This window comes from Ctenopharyngodon idella, chromosome 9, assembly GCF_019924925.1.
Source record: "Ctenopharyngodon idella isolate HZGC_01 chromosome 9, HZGC01, whole genome shotgun sequence".
NCBI lineage: Eukaryota > Metazoa > Chordata > Actinopteri > Cypriniformes > Xenocyprididae > Ctenopharyngodon > Ctenopharyngodon idella.
The window spans coordinates 4,797,995-4,818,136 of record NC_067228.1 but is presented as its reverse complement, the minus strand read 5'-3'; the positions used below and the strand labels follow the sequence as shown (position 1 = coordinate 4,818,136).

General features: G+C 37.5%; 1 protein-coding gene and 1 long non-coding RNA gene across 3 annotated transcripts; one reads left to right on the top strand and one right to left on the bottom strand.

Annotated features, from left to right (window-relative positions):
• Positions 1-4,831: 4,831 nt before the first annotated feature.
• LOC127519056 (UDP-glucuronosyltransferase 2A3-like) lies at positions 4,832-10,339 on the bottom strand. The gene is made up of 2 exons (XM_051906468.1): positions 10,202-10,339; positions 4,832-8,800 (listed from the first exon to the last, which is right to left on the bottom strand). The coding sequence occupies exons 1-2, from the start codon at positions 10,206-10,208 to the stop codon at positions 7,200-7,202; spliced, it is 1,608 nt and encodes a 535-aa protein (XP_051762428.1). The 5' UTR covers positions 10,209-10,339; the 3' UTR covers positions 4,832-7,199.
• Positions 10,340-17,739: 7,400 nt separating this feature from the next.
• LOC127518298 (uncharacterized) lies at positions 17,740-19,011 on the top strand. Of its 2 annotated transcripts, none has more exons than XR_007931528.1 (2): positions 17,740-17,807; positions 18,934-19,011. It is a non-coding gene; the product is annotated as an uncharacterized LOC127518298 (long non-coding RNA). The 2 variants fall into 2 exon arrangements; XR_007931527.1 differs by lacking the exon at positions 17,740-17,807 and adding an exon at positions 18,484-18,831.
• Positions 19,012-20,142: the final 1,131 nt, after the last annotated feature.

The following is a 20,142-nucleotide window of genomic DNA, read 5'->3' as shown; positions in this document are numbered from 1 at the left end:
TGGCCACGTTCACACAGCAGCAGAATACAGTTGTCAGTCCCATATTTGAGTCCTTAATTACGGTTCACACACAGTACAGTTATATATGGGAGTGACAACCGCATTCTACAACCGAACTCACACCTGTAAATTTTCAGGACTCACAACCACATTCTCCGAATATTCGCGCTGTGTAAACGTAATCGTACTGGACAACTAGTTGTCTGTCATGTCATACAGTGTGAGAGAGCTGCTCTGCTAAGGTGTTTTGTGTGTGGTTTCGCTTTCGGTAACTTACTGCAACAGAGATATGATCTGTGTATCATCTGAAGGTGTTAGATCCAGGTCACTGTTCTCCACCGGAGCAGCTCCCGTCAGTGCATGTGCAATGGTTAAAGACTCCAGCTAGCTCGTGTTTACATGCTGCTGTTGGTTAATGAAGTTTTGATGGATGAACTCGCGGTTCAATTAGTCTCTTGTCATGTCAAAAGTGATAATACTTTTCAGTTTTATGGACGTCGCCATCTTTAATATTATGTTGGTCACTGTCGTTATGGTTACTAGTAAGAGAATACGGGCTTGACTCTCGCTGCACGTTCATACAGACAGTGTTCCAGACGCTACTGTAAGTTGCTGTGTGAACGAGACATTTCAAGACTCACAACTGTAAGTAAATGCGGTTGTCAATCCCAAAAACTGACAGTGTGAACGTGGCCAATGAAACACTACAGATTATTCAACATCTGTTGGATATTTAATAAATATCTTCTGTACATTATTCTTTCTGACAGTAAAGCACTTGAACACAACAAGCTCATAATTACAACTTCAGAAGTGGGAAGTAGAAAATATCACTTAAAGCAATAAGCAAGCAATAACACAATAACAATAACACAAGCAACTTGCAAATCTGTATGTGCCTTGTGCCTATACGTTCTCATATTCACAAAAACATCATGATTGCGAATGTGATTTTGCGTTTATACAACAGGTCATAAGTTAATATTGAGTTACTTCCATTTCAGACATGATGTTGCCAGTCTGGTTTTGCTCTGTAGAACTGTTGCAAGTCTCCAGCTCTGTGCATAGCATGTAGTAGTATCTGTCAGCCTGAATGAATCAGTGTTTTGAATAAATTGGTTGAATGAATGATTCAATGACTCACTCATTAAAACAGTATTTTGATTCATTCCTACATAAATTGGTACGTTGAACGAATCGGTTGAATGACAGTCAGCTGTTGCCACCTAATGGCATATCAATAACCAGCAGAAAGTGCTACAGTTTTTCTAAATCGCTTTTGGTTCATTTTATTTCAAAACAGTCTTAATATTCTCTAAATGTAACTGTTTTATGGGACATTACAACACAACTCTATTGCATGTCTGCAAAATGTAGTACTCACCCAAAACATTTATACAGTAGTTTTTTGTTGTTGTTTTTTACAACCGCTATAACCATTTTCTCAAAACTTAGGTCACTTTTTCAAATGGCCAATGGCCTGGGCGAAGGTTAACGCGTGTATGTCTTTTCAGCGCCTCTGTGAAGTTCACTTAATTTCACTCGTTTAATCTGACTCCAATTTTAAATGATTATTACTCTTAGGTTGTGTTTTCTAATTAGAAATTAATCATTTGTTATGTATTAATTTAGATTTTTGATTATTCTGGGTATCTCATATTTTCAATTATTCGTTCATTACGGACCCATATCACTTAGAAAAGTCACTTCGGCCGGTGAGTGCCTTTCACGATCGCAAACTAGAAAAACTTAGGCCGTTTAAAAGCGTGGAGTCCATTTGCACCATACCCTAAAACAGTGTGCGTGCCGAAAGTCCCAATGTGAAAGTGTCCACCGGTGTATATACAAAGTCCACGGAAGTGTTAATCCAAGTGAAGATGATGTGGTGTGCTGGAAAGGTAAGTCCATGAAACAACTCCGCAATCCAGCTTGTGGTCTTTCATTAATGACCCTGTTTGTTAGCCATGCTACCTCCTTTATGCTGGCTTACTTCCTTATTCCTGTCATGTGATCAGTCACATGACAGGCAGACCCAGACTCATTTAAAGACATACACACATTAAATAGATAAGAGGAATAAAATGGACTAAAAAACATGTAAACCAATTAAAACTGTATTATACATAAAATCATTGTAATAAATAGAGCAGTTAAACATGTAGTAAACGAAGCCTCGTTTACTGAAATAATGGGATTTTAGCGCTCTGAACCAAAAGAAACAAAACAGATTTGTTAAGCTTCGAAGCTTCATGAAGCAGTGTTTTGAAATCGCCCATCACTAGATATTGTGGAATAAAGTCGCTATTTTGTTATTTTTGGCACACAAAAAGTATTCTCATCGCTTTATATTACATTAAGGTTGAACCACTGTAGTCACATGAACTGTTTTTTAAATATGTTTTTAGTAGCTTTATGGGCATTGAAAAAGCGAGTGTTATTGCTGGCGATTCAGGCCTCACTGAGCCATGGGATTTTATCAAAAATATCTTAATTTGTGTTCCGAAGATGAACGAAGGTCTTACGGTTGTGTAACGACATGAGGGTAATTAATGACATAATTTTCATTTTTGGGTGAACTAACCCTTTAATATTCAACATAGTTTTTGAGAACCATTGTTTTAGTGATTGTTGTTTTATTTGTTTTCCCACACCATCTATATAGCTTTCTCTTGCTGTTTCAGTCATGTACATTTACGTCTATGAATAACCATTTGATGCATATTGTATGAATTTTACAGAGTGAAAATAGCATTTATTTGACCAAACATTTTAATAACCAAGTTGACTATCTAGTCAGCATGAGGTATGCTTATATGGTTGCCAATGGCCACGTTCACACAGCAGCAGAATACAGTTGTCAGTCCCATATTTGAGTCCTTAATTACGGTTCACACACAGTACGGTTATATATGGGAGTGACAACCGCATTCTACAACCGAACTCACACCTGTAAATTTTCAGGACTCACAACCACATTCTCCGAATATTCGCGCTGTGTAAACGTAATCGTACTGGACAACTAGTTGTCTGTCATGTCATACAGTGTGAGAGAGCTGCTCTGCTAAGGTGTTTTGTGTGTGGTTTCGCTTTCGGTAACTTACTGCAACAGAGATATGATCTGTGTATCATCTGAAGGTGTTAGATCCGGTCACTGTTCTCCACCGGAGCAGCTCCCGTCAGTGCATGTGCAATGGTTAAAGACTCCAGCTAGCTTGTGTTTACATGCTGCTGTTGGTTAATGAAGTTTTGATGGATGAACTCGCGGTTCAATTAGTCTCTTGTCATGTCAAAAGTGATAATACTTTTCAGTTTTATGGACGTCGCCATCTTTAATATTATGTTGGTCACTGTCGTTATGGTTACTAGTAAGAGAATACGGGCTTGACTCTCGCTGCACGTTCATACAGACAGTGTTCCAGACGCTACTGTAAGTTGCTGTGTGAACGAGACATTTCAAGACTCACAACTGTAAGTAAATGCGGTTGTCAATCCCAAAAACTGACAGTGTGAACGTGGCCAATGAAACACTACAGATTATTCAACATCTGTTGGATATTTAATAAATATCTTCTGTACATTATTCTTTCTGACAGTAAAGCACTTGAACACAACAAACTCATAATTACAACTTCAGAAGTGGGAAGTAGAAAATATCACTTAAAGCAATAAGCAAGCAATAACACAATAACAATAACACAAGCAACTTGCAAATCTGTATGTGCCTTGTGCCTATACGTTCTCATATTCACAAAAACATCATGATTGCGAATGTGATTTTGCGTTTATACAACAGGTCATAAGTTAATATTGAGTTACTTCCATTTCAGAAATGATGTTGCCAGTCTGGTTTTGCTCTGTAGAACTGTTGCAAGTCTCCAGCTCTGTGCATAGCATGTAGTAGTATCTGTCAGCCTGAATGAATCAGCGTTTTGAATAAATTGGTTGAATGAATGATTCAATGACTCACTCATTAAAACAGTATTTTGATTCATTCCTACATAAATTGGTACGTTGAACGAATCGGTTGAATGACAGTCAGCTGTTGCCACCTAATGGCATATCAATAACCAGCAGAAAGTGCTACAGTTTTTCTAAATCGCTTTTGGTTCATTTTATTTCAAAACAGTCTTAATATTCTCTAAATGTAACTGTTTTATGGGACATTACAACACAACTCTATTGCATGTCTGCAAAATGTAGTACTCACCCAAAACATTTATACAGTAGTTTTTTGTTGTTGTTTTTTACAACCGCTATAACCATTTTCTCAAAACTTAGGTCACTTTTTCAAATGGCCGATGGCCTGGGCGAAGGTTAACGCGTGTATGTCTTTTCAGCGCCTCTGTGAAGTTCACTTAATTTCACTAGTTTAATCTGACTCCAATTTTAAATTATTATTACTCTTAGGTTGTGTTTTCTAATTAGAAATTAATCATTTGTTATGTATTAATTTAGATTTTTGATTATTCTGGGTATCTCATATTTTCAATTATTCGTTCATTACGGACCCATATCACTTAGAAAAGTCACTGCGGCCGGTGAGTGCCTTTCACGATCGCAAACTCGCCAGTTCTGATCTTAGTCAGAGGGTGCAGAGTTTACTAATGCATTTGAGTCGAACCGCCACATGCTTGTTCATGCAAAAACACAGTTTTCTTAGTCACGATACTGCAACTTGCTAAGCCAGTTGATAGACAAATATCAAAAAGTCCCATGATGTGCTCACATGCTCCTTTCATGGGCCTTTAGTTTTAGTCTATCCTGACGCAGATTTGCGGAAATATGGACTCCAATAATCTACTGGTCATAATGATTTCAGAAGAATCCAGAGTAAATCAAATATAACATTTTATTTGTCAAGTAAAAATGTATCATGTCAATTTCATAGTTGAACAATTAGAAGCCATTTCAGAAATAATAAATGCATAACATCAGTTGAAATGCACATGCACACAGTGGTGGATTGCACCCTGTAGATGTGTGAGGGCAAGGCGTTGTCCTATGCTATTTCTTTGAGATCTTCTCTCCGGATAAGCTTTATTGCTTTATTGCAGGGTTCTTGTTCTCAGTTTTTGTCTTCAAGTCTTACACAGTGAGCACAACATCATATGTGGGCTAAACTGTAGGTCATCTTCCATTGCTTTGGCACTAAATGCATTCAATGACTACATTATTCAAATTACATGAATTCTTTTCTCACTTAGACACAAACACCACCACAAGTCTATGTACCTTCAGGCCAATTTGCACATTTTCAAAAGTCTTTTCAAAACTCTTAAACTTAAGTTTAAAAACTTAGCATAATACAAAACTGAATATGACAGCAATTTCTATAGTATATACCATATTGAAATATATTCTGATCTAAAATTTAAATACTACCAAAACAATTATATGTAGATGAACACGTACACAGATTTTAGCCTTTTAATTTCATTACCATCTAGAGTTCTCAAAAGTACTGACTTCGGAACCTAGTCGGTACTGAAATTTTAAAAATGTGATGCTTTGAGCACTGTTGAGCGGATTCGTAAACACCTCTGATTGGCCATTGTGTTCAGGGTTCATCAGATATGTCTGTGATTGGCTTCAATGATCAACGCTGTAAAAACATTGTAAATAGTCATCAATGAAGCTCTTCACCGAGTGCTTACACAGATACATTCCGGAGCGTTTGAAAGCAGGCGTCTATCGCAGACCAGTCCGCTGATACACGCCTGCTTTCAAACGCTCCCGCTTTCAAATTCAAACACTTCCGTGTGCTTTCAAATGCTGCCATGCGTTGATCATTGAAGCCAATCACAGATATATCCGACGAGCACATCAACACAATGGCCAGTCAGAGGTGTTTACGAATCCGTTCAACAACGCTCAAAGCATCATATTTTTAAAATTTCAGTACCGATAGGTACCACAGTCGGTACTTTTGACAACTCTATTACCATCTATACAAAAGTTATACAAAACTTATAATTTTGTACTGTAATGTAAACATGGATCATTTTCCGCTTTTCCACTGTGTGGTACGACTCGGCTCGGCGCGGTACAGCTCGCTTTACTTTCGGTTTGCTTTTCCACTGCAGTTTAGTACCACTTCAAAGTGGGTGGGATTATAGGCTGATCGTTATAGTTGCACCGCCTCTAATGCCGTGGATCCGCTCCTCATCTACCAATGAGAGGAACGTCTGCACCTCGTCTACTGACCACGATACAGCCATTTCTTTTTTCAAGTTGCGTGCGAAGGTCGTTTACAGCAAGTCATTCAAAAAAGTTGTGCAAACAAATGATACTGTGGTGGCTGTTACTGACTATTTAAATCTAGAAGGTTTGGTGTCTCGTGTTTCAAATCCACGACGGTAGTGACGATTCTCTCTGACCAATCAGAGATCTGCAGTGTTTACACGTCACATTTTAGTATTACGGTACAGCTCGCTTGGAACCTGAACCGAGGTGGTACTATTTAAGCAAGCAGTACCATGCCGAGCTGTCCCATGCAGTGGAAAAAATGCTTTATACTGCAGTGTATTATAAACAGTAGAAAGAGTGTCATTCTTTTTTTGTAAAGACATTTTACAAAAGAATACACTGTGAAAACATTTTTAGGTTGTTTTATGAGTGACAAAGTGTGTTTGTTGTATGACAACCTTTACTAGTGTTACGGAAGAATGACTTGATTTGAGACATATGTGAAGTGGTTTGGAGTTTTAGTGCATTTTGAATGTGAAATTAAGTTGGTAAGAAGAACTGTATGAAGAGTTTTGAAAAAGCACCCTTAGTATTGAGAAATGTTTCCTAGCAACTGTAAAAAAAAAAAAAAAAATGTAATTCATGTTTCATAACCAAGTCAGTATATTGGCCAATGAGACCTGAGCGAACACAAATGAGAAAAGTAATGAAAACCACTTTTATACAGACTGATAAAACACAAACAAGTGAAGTGATACTTGTACTAGATGTGAATCATAAACTGGAAACATCTACCACCACTGTGCTCCTGAGCAGTACATAATCACAATCACAGGTTGCCCCAATGGAAGTGTCACTACTGCTTGTGACATTCAGAATAAGACATGTTTACTATGTCAAGTAATGAAATATGTTTGTTGTTTTCCGTTGACGAAAAATGCTTTATAAAGGTATAAACATACTGTAAAAAAGGAAAGTAGGAAAGTAATGCAAATCCTAAAACCTCATCTTCATTACTGTAGCTTGTTTTTTGTTTTTCTCATGCATATTCTGCAGCAGAAATACTTGATAACCGTATATATGATCAGGATCATGAGTGACACGGCAGAAAGCAGGAACAGTATGACATCAACAGAGTGATAAGAGTACCAGGGCATTTTGTAAGAGTCTGTGTGCAAGTGAGCGGCACCTTTGTGCCTCATAACAAACTCAATCCAGAAAATGGCGTTGTCCAGAGGCTTCACTGGGACGTCCTTGTGAAGCCTTGAGAGCCTCTGCATGTTCTCCCAATAAGAGGGCTCATAAAGAACCTCTTTAACAGTTTTAAGAAAGGCGTCCTTATCCACTGTGGCAAAGTCTACATTCTTAGCTACACCCTTTACTCTCATATTTAAAAGATTACTAAGCTGGTCAAAAATCAGCCCAAATCCAATGATTGGCACCCCGTGGTAGATGGCTTCTTGAATTCCATTGGTTCCTCCATGTGCCACAAAGGCTCTGGTCTTAGGATGACCCAAAAGATCATTCTGAGCAATCCAGTCCATCATTAAGGTGTTGTTCCCCAGTGCAGATGGTCTCTTTCCTTTGTACCTCCAGATGATCTTCTGTGGAAGTTCTGCAAAAGCTTCAGCAATTGCCTCAGCCACATCATCAGGAAGCTGACCAAAGAGAGTGCCCAGAGACATGATGATGACACCATGCTCACCAGAGCTCTGCACAAAGTCCTCCAGGTCTTGTGGAAGAGGCATTGATGGCTTGCACTGAAAACCTCCAATGTAGACAATGTTCGGCATAGTGGGACGTGGAAATTCAAAAATAAAATCAGCTCTATGGAGCCACAGATCAGCACCCTGAAGTAAAGATAAGTAGGATGTTCCTGGGCCAATGAAGCGTTCACAAAGTGCATTATAAGTTGGAGTAATCATGATAGCTAGCTTTATTTCTGGTATGATGTACATCACAACATTCTTCACTCTTTCCAAGAAACTCATGCGGTCTGATAACTCCAGCATTGAAGCAGGAATATAAGAAAGTGGTGAAGGAGCTATTACAAAATGAGCCTCACTGTAAACTGTCCAACGGACATTGTAGACAATGGGCAGTTTGAGATAATGACCCAATAGGACACCTCCAAACATGGCTGGATCTGTTAGAATCAAATCATATTTGGAATCTTTTAAGGACTGCATTAGCTGCTGGTCTTCAAACATGTTGATTATAATCTTGTTTTCTACTTCAAGCATCCCTAAGAAACTTTTCCACATTATTAAGTCCAGCTTCAGACGAGCCCAGATCGAACCCTCCCTCATAATTCCCATTAGTCTGGATGCAAATGTCTCGAGTAATTCTTCACTAAATCCTCCTTCAGACTTGAGATTGATTGATGTGTAGTGAGGTGAGAATTCTTTGATGTACCAGCTGTCTGCTATCCGAATGACTGTAACTTTGTGTCCTTTGGCATGAAGTGCTTCAACCAAGATGTTCATGTTGATCCAGTGACTGCCACCCACGGGAAAGACGAGAACCTTCCCGCTCCGAACAACTGGGACAGTCGTCAGAAGGAGGGTTAGCATGATTGGCCCAAGTACCTGAAAAACCTGTCCATTTATAGTACCTATATCGCAAAGGAGGGAAAGTAATTAAGTAAATGTTTACTATGTTAAAATACAGTAGCCTATTTGTAAATTGTAATAATTATGGTTAACCCTCTACTGCACACATGCTGATGGCACATAAAAAAAATAAAATAAAAAAAATATTCCACATCATTTTTTGGTTAATTTGGGAACATTTTATTGATAAAAAAAAAAAAATTTTGACCCCCCCACCCCAAAATATTTTTTCAACAATGATACAGAATCATAGAGAAAAGTATCATCAAAATCAATTTTTAAAAAAAAAAAAATGTCAAGAAATCATTAAGTAAAAAGGGAAAAACACTTGAAAGTCATTGATATATTGAATTTGATACATGCATAGGTCTGTATCATGTGTGTCATGCCATATAATGCACTTCATGTAATAAGATTTCACTCCATACGAAACTTCAAAAAGCACTTCTTCTCGGCTGTGAAATAGAGGTGTATTCTATTTCCCTTCTTATCTTCCCTTTATATAACACATTATGGCCAATGTGAGGTATTGTCCAAAACATCCTCGAAAAGTACCCCTTATCGCACGTTGCCCTGAGGCAACAAAAAGAAAAACTGAATTTCTGAACATGCAAAATAAAAAAAAACTTCATAAAACCTGACAAAAGGCTTCTCTACACCTTCATACACACACACATATTTTTATGTACAGTTCATGTCATTTTAAATAAGATTACTAAAGCAAATAATCTTGCCTTCTACTCACACCATGTGCTCCTGCGACCATGTGTCAAAACAGGATGTCCCACCTTTAAATGGTGCTGTCATTTTATGGAATAGAGGTTCAATTGTGGAAAAGAGTGTAAAAATTCTTATGTTTATGAAAAATACAGCGTATTAGAAAGATTTCTGAAGGATCACATGACTGAGGACTGGAGTAATGATGCTGAAAATTCAGCTTTGATCACAGGAATAAATTACATTTTACAATACTCACACCATGTGCTCCTGCGACCATGTGTCAAAACAGGACGTCCCACCTTTAAATGGTGCTTAATAGTGACTCCAACACCTTACTGGACTGTGCTTTCTCAACCTTTCTAATTGGTTGTAATCATTTAAAGAAAAAATTACTAAACATAGGGCTTAAGAAAACTTTCCATTGCCTGAGGGCAACGCTGTGCTGTAGAGGGTTAAGGTGCAGTATATCATTCTTGCTTTCTTAAAAAAATAAACTATATATTGAATCTGATCAGGTAAATTTCAGCATATAAAAATATGAAACTCCAAAAAACAAAGCATTATTGACATCCCTAATTTATACAGGACCCATATTTATTTGATTAGGGAAACATTCAAATATTACACAGCAATATAAACATTAATCACAATAATGCATCTTTTCAAGAGAAAAAAATTCTCACCTATCATTGTGTATTTTGGAAAATCTACCAGGTTAACTTTTGTTGAATGGAGTGCAAGTCATCCAACTACAAGCACAGTCTTTGTCCTTGTTTGAAAGTTTATTTAACAATCATTAAATGGCAAGGGGCATTACCCTCAAAGATCTAGTTAATTAGTTACTATTCAATAGGGCCCGGTTTCACTAGCTAAGCTTGTAAGACTACACACTAAAAACTCCTGGGTCAAAAATAACCCATAATTTTAACCCAACACAAATAACCCAGAAAATGGGTTAAAGAAATAACCCAGGAGTTTTTAGAGTGTAGACTGGACGTAAAATCCATGTTTCAAAAACAAGTCATGTTTCAAAACCAAGTCAGTATATTGGCCAATGAGAACTGAGCCAACACAAATGAGAATAACTGTAATGAAAAATTTTTTACAGACTTTTATACACTTTTATACAGACCAGGGGCAGACTGGGGCAAAAAAGTGGCCCTTGGCTTTCTGGCACAAAGCGGCCCATCACACCCAGTCCGCAACACACCTCACCATAAAACCCACCAGCTCATTATATCTGCATATGTTGGTTCTGTTCTGTTTACTCTAGGGGGGTTATTGCTGCTCTCCCTGCTCTTATCCATGCTAGGCTGCATGGATGCGCAGGGAGTTCCATGGTGCATTTCTAGTATTTGTCCTTTCAGGAGCTTGACAACTGTCATTTTATGGAATAGAGGTCCAATTGTGGAAAAGAGTGTAAAAATTCTTATGTTTATGAAAAATACAGCATATTAGAATGATTTCTGAAGGATCACGTGACTGAGGACTGGAGTAATGATACTGAAAATTCAGCTTTGATCACAGGAGTAAATTACATTTTACAATAAATCCACATAGAAAACCGCTATTTGACTGTATTTTCGATCAAATAAATTCTGCCTTCCTCTTTTAAAAACTAAGTCTTATTTCATACTTTTGATCGCCAGTGTGTAAAATAATGCATGTGAACTAATTAGCAAATTATATTTTACTTTAGACACTTTCCTAACACGGGACATAAGCTACTTGAATATGAAAGTTGCCGGTTTTGCCTTGTCTTAGTGTAAGTTTGAGAATGATATTTTGAGTTTTATGAATCATTTTCAAATGATTGTGAAATTACTGAAGAAATCCTGACCACAGATAGGCTACGCAAACATTCACTCTTATCTGACATGGTGAAAACTGCTACGTTAATGTTTCTTTGTGCATTGTGTGACGAATAACGTAAATGGCATTAAAATATAAAAAATCCAAAAAGGTCATAAGTGCATCCCTGGAAATGAATGTCCGTCATTTTATCGTAAACAGTTGGCAAATATTGCTGTATATTATTGTCTCATCATGTTCAGCTGTTTATTTTATCTCGGCCAGGGGTGGACTAGGGCAAAAAAGTGGCCCTGGACTTTCTGGCACAAAGTGGCCCATCACACCCGGTCCGCAACACACCTCACCATAAAACCCACCTGTATTAAAGATTCTTTTGTCTTTATTTGGAAGTTTATTTTTGTCACTGTTTTATAAAATTATTTTATTTTTTTAATATGCCCCAACCTTCTTGTTCGATCCTGGCTCCTCCCTAATTAGTTGCTCACTGACTAGTATACGCCCTCTGTTAATTAGCCAATCACTGAAGCCATATACTAATGCGTCCTGATTTATAAATGCCTGCAGTGATGCATGATAGACTGTGAGTCTTTGGAGCTGCCTGATGCTTGTAACGTGTGTGCGTATTCATGAGCAATGTAAGTTTGTTTCTTTTGGGTTTTATATATTGTATTTTTTATTGTTAATTTTAGTGTGGATTATTTTGATTTAAGTGTTTGTATTTCTGTTCTTGTTTAGAGACCACACACACATAAATACAAGTACTCCTATTCATATGATGTGCTCCCTGCTCATCTTTGTTCTGTATGCTCCAATGGATCAATAAAGGTGGTCATATGGAACTGTACTGGACTCTGTGTTCTTGTCAACATCCCTGCTGGACTCAAGCCAGCTGTCCCTTAAAGCCTAAAGTCCTTTACACCACCAGCTCATTATGCACAGAGCAATTTTTTTACACCACTTTTTCTAAAATAAAAATATAAATGCTATTTATACAGAAATATAAATGCTTTATTATTATTATTGAAGTGCTTCTCATTAACATTAATGAATGACTGGCATACTTCTTTGTTATTATTTTTCTTTCCTGGTGCGCATGGCATAATTTTGAGAAAATTTCAATTCTCTTTTCCCTACAGGGAAGTTTATTATCACTAAAGTTCAATACCTACCATTAAAGTCCATATAACAATGCTCTGGCATCGTCTAAGACTTAGAATGTAGTGCAGAATGTGGACTGTTTTATGGTGCATTTCTAGTATTTGTCCTTTCTGGAGCTTGACAACTGATTTTATGGAATAGAGGTCCAATTGTGGAAAAGAGTGTAAAAATTCTTATGTTTGTGGAAAATACAGCATATTAGAATGATTTCTGAAGGATCACGTGACTGAGGACTGGAGTAATGATGCTGAAAATTCAGCTTTGATCACAGGAATAAATTACATTTTACAATAAATCTACATAGAAAACCGCTATTTGACTGTATTTTCGATCAAATAAATTCCGCCTTCCTCTTTTAAAAACATTAAGTCAGCTCAACAAAGGAGGAGGAGGAGGTGGAGGAGGAGGAGGAGGAGGAGGAGGAGGAGGAGGAGGAGGAGAACGGGCAAGGGCAAGGAGACAAGCAGTCTCGGATGAAATTCGAGCCACTTTAGTTGACCTTGTCCTTGTTCATGGTATGACTATGAGGGAGGCTGGGCAACGAGTACAGCCAAATTTGAGTCGCTTCACCATCGCCTTCATCATCAGAACCTTCAGAGAGGAAAACAGGTAGGTGTACTTACAGTAAGACTGCTCTGTACAGTAACTTTTGAGTGCTGTACTCTGTGCTGTGACAACACATACACTGTTGCACTATGCTACTGTAATAAAGAAATGCATCAAATTGCCGCGCATACAGATAGAGTTTCAGTTCTAAACCCGATAGAGTAGTTTTTTTTTCGGCATGGCAGTGGAAAGTGTATAACTGAGAACCTTATATATATAGAATATCCGTGTTAACCTCCTCCAGGCCATGGAAGAAACCTGCCTAGACATATGCGTGCCAGGGGTGGCTCAGGCAGTCATGTAGAGGATTTTACCCCCACTGCCTGGCTAGGGCCAATTGTGATTTGGATGAGATTCTCTGGCCTGACCCAGACCAAAGAGCCGCTGAGACGGAATGATTTTTATTATTTTATTATAATTTTATTTTTTTATTTTTTTACTGTATTATGAATGAATAAAAATGTGCAATGTATACATTGGTTGTGTCTTTTGTGTTCATCATGTGAAAAGGTTTTTGAGGGGGAAACCACAAGCAACATAACTTACCAGTTTTGGAAATGTTGTTTTGAATTTATTGCACCAGTGTGTAAGAGTGTGTTGTAGTGTGTGTGTGTTTTTGAGGGCTTTTGTGTAATGTCTGAGGGCAAAGTTTGGTTTTTTTAGCAAGAGTGAATGGTTTTGAGTGTAGAGCTTCATTTTGACCTGAAAAATGAAATTTCTGTCATTAATTACTCACCCTCATGTCGTTCCAAACCCGTAAGACCTTTGTTCATCTTCAGAACACAAATTAAGATATTTTGATGAGTTTTTTTTTTTTTATCCTCCATAGAAAGCAACGAAATTACCACATTCAATGTCCAGAAAAGTAGTAAAAACATTGTTAAAACAGTCAACGTGACTACAGTGGTTCAACCTTAATGTTATGAAGCGACGAGAATACTTTTTGTGCGCAAAAACAAAACAAAAATAATGACTTTATTCAACAATCTCTTCTCTCCCCTGTCAATCTCCTGCGGCGTTCTAACGAAGAGCCTGGAAGCGCTGAACATCAACAACTTATGTTCACACGAGTGGTCGCACACACTAATATCAATTTGCTGGGTTTGTTGGTATTTACTCTGAGTGCATTAAGTTATTCCGAGTGTTCTGAGGTGCTTATCCATCATTTTCAGTCTGAACAGCGTGAGAAATAAAACATTGGGAGAGAAAATGAGACAGCTGCTATTGAACAGGCAGAAACAGAATTTTTCTTCTCAAGCGAGATCAACTGACTCAGTGCAGGGTGACATTAAGTATTGTTGTCCAAATCTCAGTTTTTGGAGCTTTGCAAATAATCAAAATATCACACATCTCTTCTCGTAGGATATGAATACTGCTGTGCAAAATTTTAATGCTCTCCAAGATAATATTCTAAGATGGTGGAATTGTACAATGGCTGCTGCTAATAATATAAATTAGCAATTATGGTACATATAAAATCCAAATATTAGATTATTTTATAGCCAAAATATCTTTGCACTTCTTGGTATCTCAGTGGTTAAAACATGACCTTCCTTGAAAATCCAAAATCACATATAGACATCACACTGAATTCAAACCTAGTCTTTGGACTAAATTAAACCCTAAAATTTTTTAAAGAGAAAGTGGTCATGTAAGGACCATTTAATGTTTTTTAGTATAGGCCAAGGAGGTCGGTCTTTATGATGGCAGATTGTAAACTGGTATGGCAAATTGGTATGAACAGATATTAAAGTCTGCTGCATTTTTATTGGAACTTACATATGTGTAATTGTATCCTGAAATTATGATAACACCACTTTCAGCTAATTAAAAAAGTCTTATTTATAGGCTACCTCACCTGCATATTTGTAAACTTACATGTCGTTGCACAGCCATCTAGTGGAAGAAGAAAGAAATGCTGCAGTTTCGCATCTGTGAATACAAATACAGCTGTTTAGATTGTAGTTTTAAAACCAAGAAGAGAATAGTGTCATGTGTTCACTTGAGAATTACTAGTGGGTTTTTAAAATGGCTGTTTTCAGTTTAGGAGTAAGTTAAGGTTAGTTAAGGCCTAAGTTAAGATAGACCATTTGAAGAAAAAAAAGTTTCTTGTAACGTTATAAGAGATTATGTAAAGTGAGCATGGACATGAAAAATTTATTTGAGTTAAACATTTTTTTTTTTTTTTACTTATATACTGTCTTAAAGCATCTGCGAAGAAAAAAATAGTCAATAGCAAAGTAGTAAACATCGGGTTAGCAACAAAATGAACACTACATCAATTCAAATATTAATGTACATGTTAGCAGGCTAGATGTCTTCCTCTATCCACCTTATTTTGCAAGTTCTGCGATTTCATCCGTTTCATTAGCCGCGCTATAGTTAGGCTAAATAACTAGAATAACAAACTGCAGTAAACGGAAAAACTATTTTCTCTACAAACCAGTGTGTTTATAATTACGACGATACTTAATAATATGGTTGGTAAGAAACACCAGTTTTCAATAACAAGCACCATAATGGGCTGTTTTGTACAGCTAAAAAATAACGCAGCGGATGACACCGGAAGCCAGACAACTTAAATTTACATGGTCGCTCCCGCTCTTACTTAAAAAATAAAGTGGATAAGCTCTCACATCCAGCATTTGTCTCTTACCGGTTCGTTGTACATCTGAACATTCTTCTCATTTATTTGCTCATTCATTTAACGCACAATTAGCTATTCTGCCTTGAGTTTGAATAAAACCATTGAGCGAACTAGCGAGCGAGAGAAAGACCGCGGAGTGATCCGAGATAAATGAAAGTAGCTCCGGCGTGTAACAGAACGGTTGCCTGGATACGGGCAACGGTCTTTTTTTTCAGAACTACTTGACAGTGCGTGCAATCTGAATACTATATAAACTAGTGGGAATCGGCGCTTGACAGAAGTCTACCTCGTCTTGCATTACGCAGATTACGAATATTCTTATCATCGGTTGATCTTTTTTGAACAGGTGAAGGAACTTGTGTCTGTTATGAGCAGCCTCGTTGACACTGCTTGTTTTTTATGTTAACATGCGCTATTTGGACGTGTTTGACCGTCTCTTTTGCAGTGTCTCAACAAGGTGTGCAACAACATGCACTCTAGGAGCGACACTGAAGATGATGGGAATGACTTTTAATCGGTTACACTTTATTTTAAGGTGTCTGTGTTACAAGGTGATTATACATTTAAGTGATGAGTAATAATAATTAACTACATGTACTTACTATAGGGTTAGGGTTAGGATGAGGGTTTGGTTTAGGGTCAATTGCATGTAATTATGCATAATTTATAGTTACTACAGTACAGATACTACAGAAACTACATTCACCTTTATTTATATAGCGCTTTTTACAATGCAGATTGTGTCAAAGCAGCTTTACAGTGATAACTAGTATATAATTTTGGCTGCTCTTAAAGAAAATGGTGTCAATGCAGGCAGATGCAAAGCACTGGTGAATATCAAATGTCAAGTGTCCCCAACTAAGCAAGCCAAAGGCGACAGCGGCAAGGAACCCAAACTCCATCAGGTGGCAAATAGGTGTTAAAATGGAGAAAAAAACCTTGGGAAAAACCAGGCTGAGTCGGGGGGCCAGTTCTCCTCTGGCAAACAGTGCTTTGTTACAATTCAGGTAGCTATCATAAGCCCTATAGGATCGCAACATTCAAAGTATTTATTCCAGTTCAATCCAGTTGAGGATCGTATTCATCACGCCGGTATGGACGTGTACATGCACGGTACATGTACTGTGTAACAATGACACTGTAAAACAAAGTGTTACCTTTTAATGATTTGACTTCTGATCCAAAGGTGTGAGCAAATTAAAAACAAAAACAATGCACAAAAATAATTTTGTATTTACATGAGTTTGTTCTGCATATACCAACATCACTTTGTTGAATTATTTTCCCACTATAGATCAGAAAGCTTTGGAGAAAAAATAGCAGCATCCTGACAGAGAGAGCATTACTTGCTTCTGTGTTGGTAAATTCACACAAATCAAGCTGTTTTTGAAACATTTTGTTTAATTTGTGACCTTCATATTTCTTGCAATTTCTTTACCCAGTTGTGTCCTTTTCCCTCATAGTTTTCCTAGAGAAGTTTGAGATGATGGACTTTGGCTTTTGCTGACTTTTGCTGATTGTCTGTGATACTTACCTTTATAATCCGTGTGGCTCAGTGGCAACGGACCATTTCAAGAAGTCCCATTATAAGACATTCATAGGTATGTTGTGTGGGACTTTGTTTACTAATTATACTTATCACTGGATGTTAACAAGGATGACAGAATGTGAACCAGTCAAAAACATATTAATTTCTTGCATTCCCATAGAAGAAGCTGTGGAGATCCAAATCACCACATCAGACAAAACATTTCCGTTGTCACTGAGCCACACTGATTATAAAGGTAAGTAAGTATCATAATCAGCAAAAATTTGCATCAGTGTGCAACAACATGGACTCTAGGAGCGACACTGAGGATGATGGGAATGACTCTTAATCATTCGACCTCTGATCCAAAGGTGTAAGCAAATTAAGAAAAAAATGCACAACATAATTTTGTATTTACATGAGTTTGTTCTGCATATACCAACATCACTGTTGAATTATTTTCCCACTATAGATCAGAAAGCTGTGGAGAAAAAATAGCAACATCCTGACAGAGAGAGCATTACTTGCTTCTGTGTTGGTAAATTCACACAAATCAAGTTGTTTTTGAAACATTTTAATTTGTGGGTTTCATATTTCTAGAAATTTCTTAACCCAGTTGTGTCCTCTTCATCCATTCTAGTTTTCCTAGAGAAGGTTGAGATGATGGACTTTGGCTGCACTGACCATTTTCAAGAAATCCCGGTCCCACTTTATATTAGGTGGCCTTAACTACTATGTACTTACATCAAAAAATAAGTACAATGTACTTATTGTGTTCATGTTGTTTTGCAAAACACTTGTGCTGCTATTGAGGTGGATACGGGTAAGTTTAGGGACAGGTTTGGTGGTATAGGTAGGTTTCAGGGTGGGTTAAGGTGTAAGGGATGGGTCAACAGTGTAATTATAAATGTAATTACAGAAATAAATTACACATGTAATTACATGCTGGTATTTTAAAAAATACAAGAACAATGTAAAAACGTGTATGTACACAAAAAGTGCATTGTATCAAATGATTAATTTAAATGTAAGTACATAGTCGTTAAGACCACCTAATATAAAGTGGGACTGAAATCCCATTATAAGAAATTCATAGGTATGTTGTGTGGGACTTTGTTTACTAATAATTACACTGATCACTGGATGTTAACAAGGATGACAGAATGTGCACCAGTCAAATAACATATTCATTTCTTGCATTCCCATAGAAAAAAGCTGTGCAGATCCAAACCCCCACATCGGACAAAACATTTCAGTTGCCACTGATTATAAAGGTAAGTAAGTATCATAGACAATCAGCAAAAGTGTGCATCAGTGTGCAACAACATGGACTCTAGGAGCGACACTTAGGATGATGGGAATGACTCTTAATCATTTGACCTCTGATCCAAAGGTGTGAGCAAATTAAGAAAAAAATGCACAAAATAATTTTGTATTTACAGGAGTTTGTTCTTCATATACCAACATCACTTTGTTTTATCACTTTCCCACTATAGATCAGAAAGCTGTGGAGAAAAAATAGCAACATCCTGACAGAGAGAGCATTACTTGCTTCTGTGTTGGTAAATTCACACAAATCAAGCTATTTTTGAAACATTTTGTTTATTCTGTGGGTTTCATATTCTTGCAATTTCTTTACCCAGTTGTGTCCTTTTCCCTCATAGTTTTCCTAGAGAAGGTTGAGATGATGGACTTTGGCTGCACTGACCATTTCATGAAATCCCACTATAAGACATTCATAGGTATGTTGTGTGGGACTTTGTTTACTAATTGCATTGATCACTGGTTCACATTCTGTCATCCTTGTTAACATCCAGTCAAATAACATATTCATTTCTTGCATTCCCATAGAAAAAGATCGGACATCAACCCCACATCGGACAAAACATTTCCGTAGCCACAGAGCCACACTGATTATAATGGTATGTTTGATAAATATTATAACATCATTGTTTAAGAAACATGGGATGAACAGAATCCGATAGCAAACAATCCAGCTGTCAGAATCCGTTCCCCCACCAATATGATGAGAGATGATGATGTAGTGGCTTATAAGATGCTGATTCTATTCTGTGTGTGGGTGGAGCTTAACCAGCATCAGTTTAAAGATTTATTTTTGTCATTTTTGCCTTTTATTATGACAGGACAGTTTGTAAACAGGAAGCGAAGTGGGAAAGAGAAAGAGGGATGGGATCAGGAAAAGTCCATGAGCCAGGACTTGAACTCGGTTTGCCCAAAGCACAACGGCGCAATATGTCAGCACGCTTACCATGAGGTTATCTGCGCCAACCAATCAGCATCAGTGTGATAAATATTAGAACATCATCGTGTAAGAAACATGGGGGGAACAGAATCCGAAAGCAAACAATCCAGCTGTCAGAATCCGTTCCCCCACCTATATGATGAGAGATGTTGATGTAGTGGCTTAAAAGATGTTAATTCTATTCTCTGTGAGGATGGAGTTTAACCAGCATCATTTTAAAGATTTATTTTTGCCTTTTATTATGATAGGACAGTATGTAGACAGGAAGCAAAGTAGGAGAGAGAAAGGAGGACGGGATCAGGAAAAGTACACAAGCCGGGACTTGAATTGGTTTGCCCAAAGCACAACGGCACAATATGTCTGCATGCTTCCCATGAGGCTATCGGCACCAACCGACCAGCACCAGTTTGACAAATTTTAGAACATCATTGTGTAAGAAACATGGGGGGAACAGAATCCGACAGCAAACAATCCAGCTGTCGGAATCCGCTCCCCCACCTATACGATGAGAGATGTTGATGTAGTGGCTTAAAAGATGCTGATTCTATTCTGTGTGTGGGTGGAGCTTAACCAGCATCAGTTTAAAGATTTATTTTTGGCATTTATTATG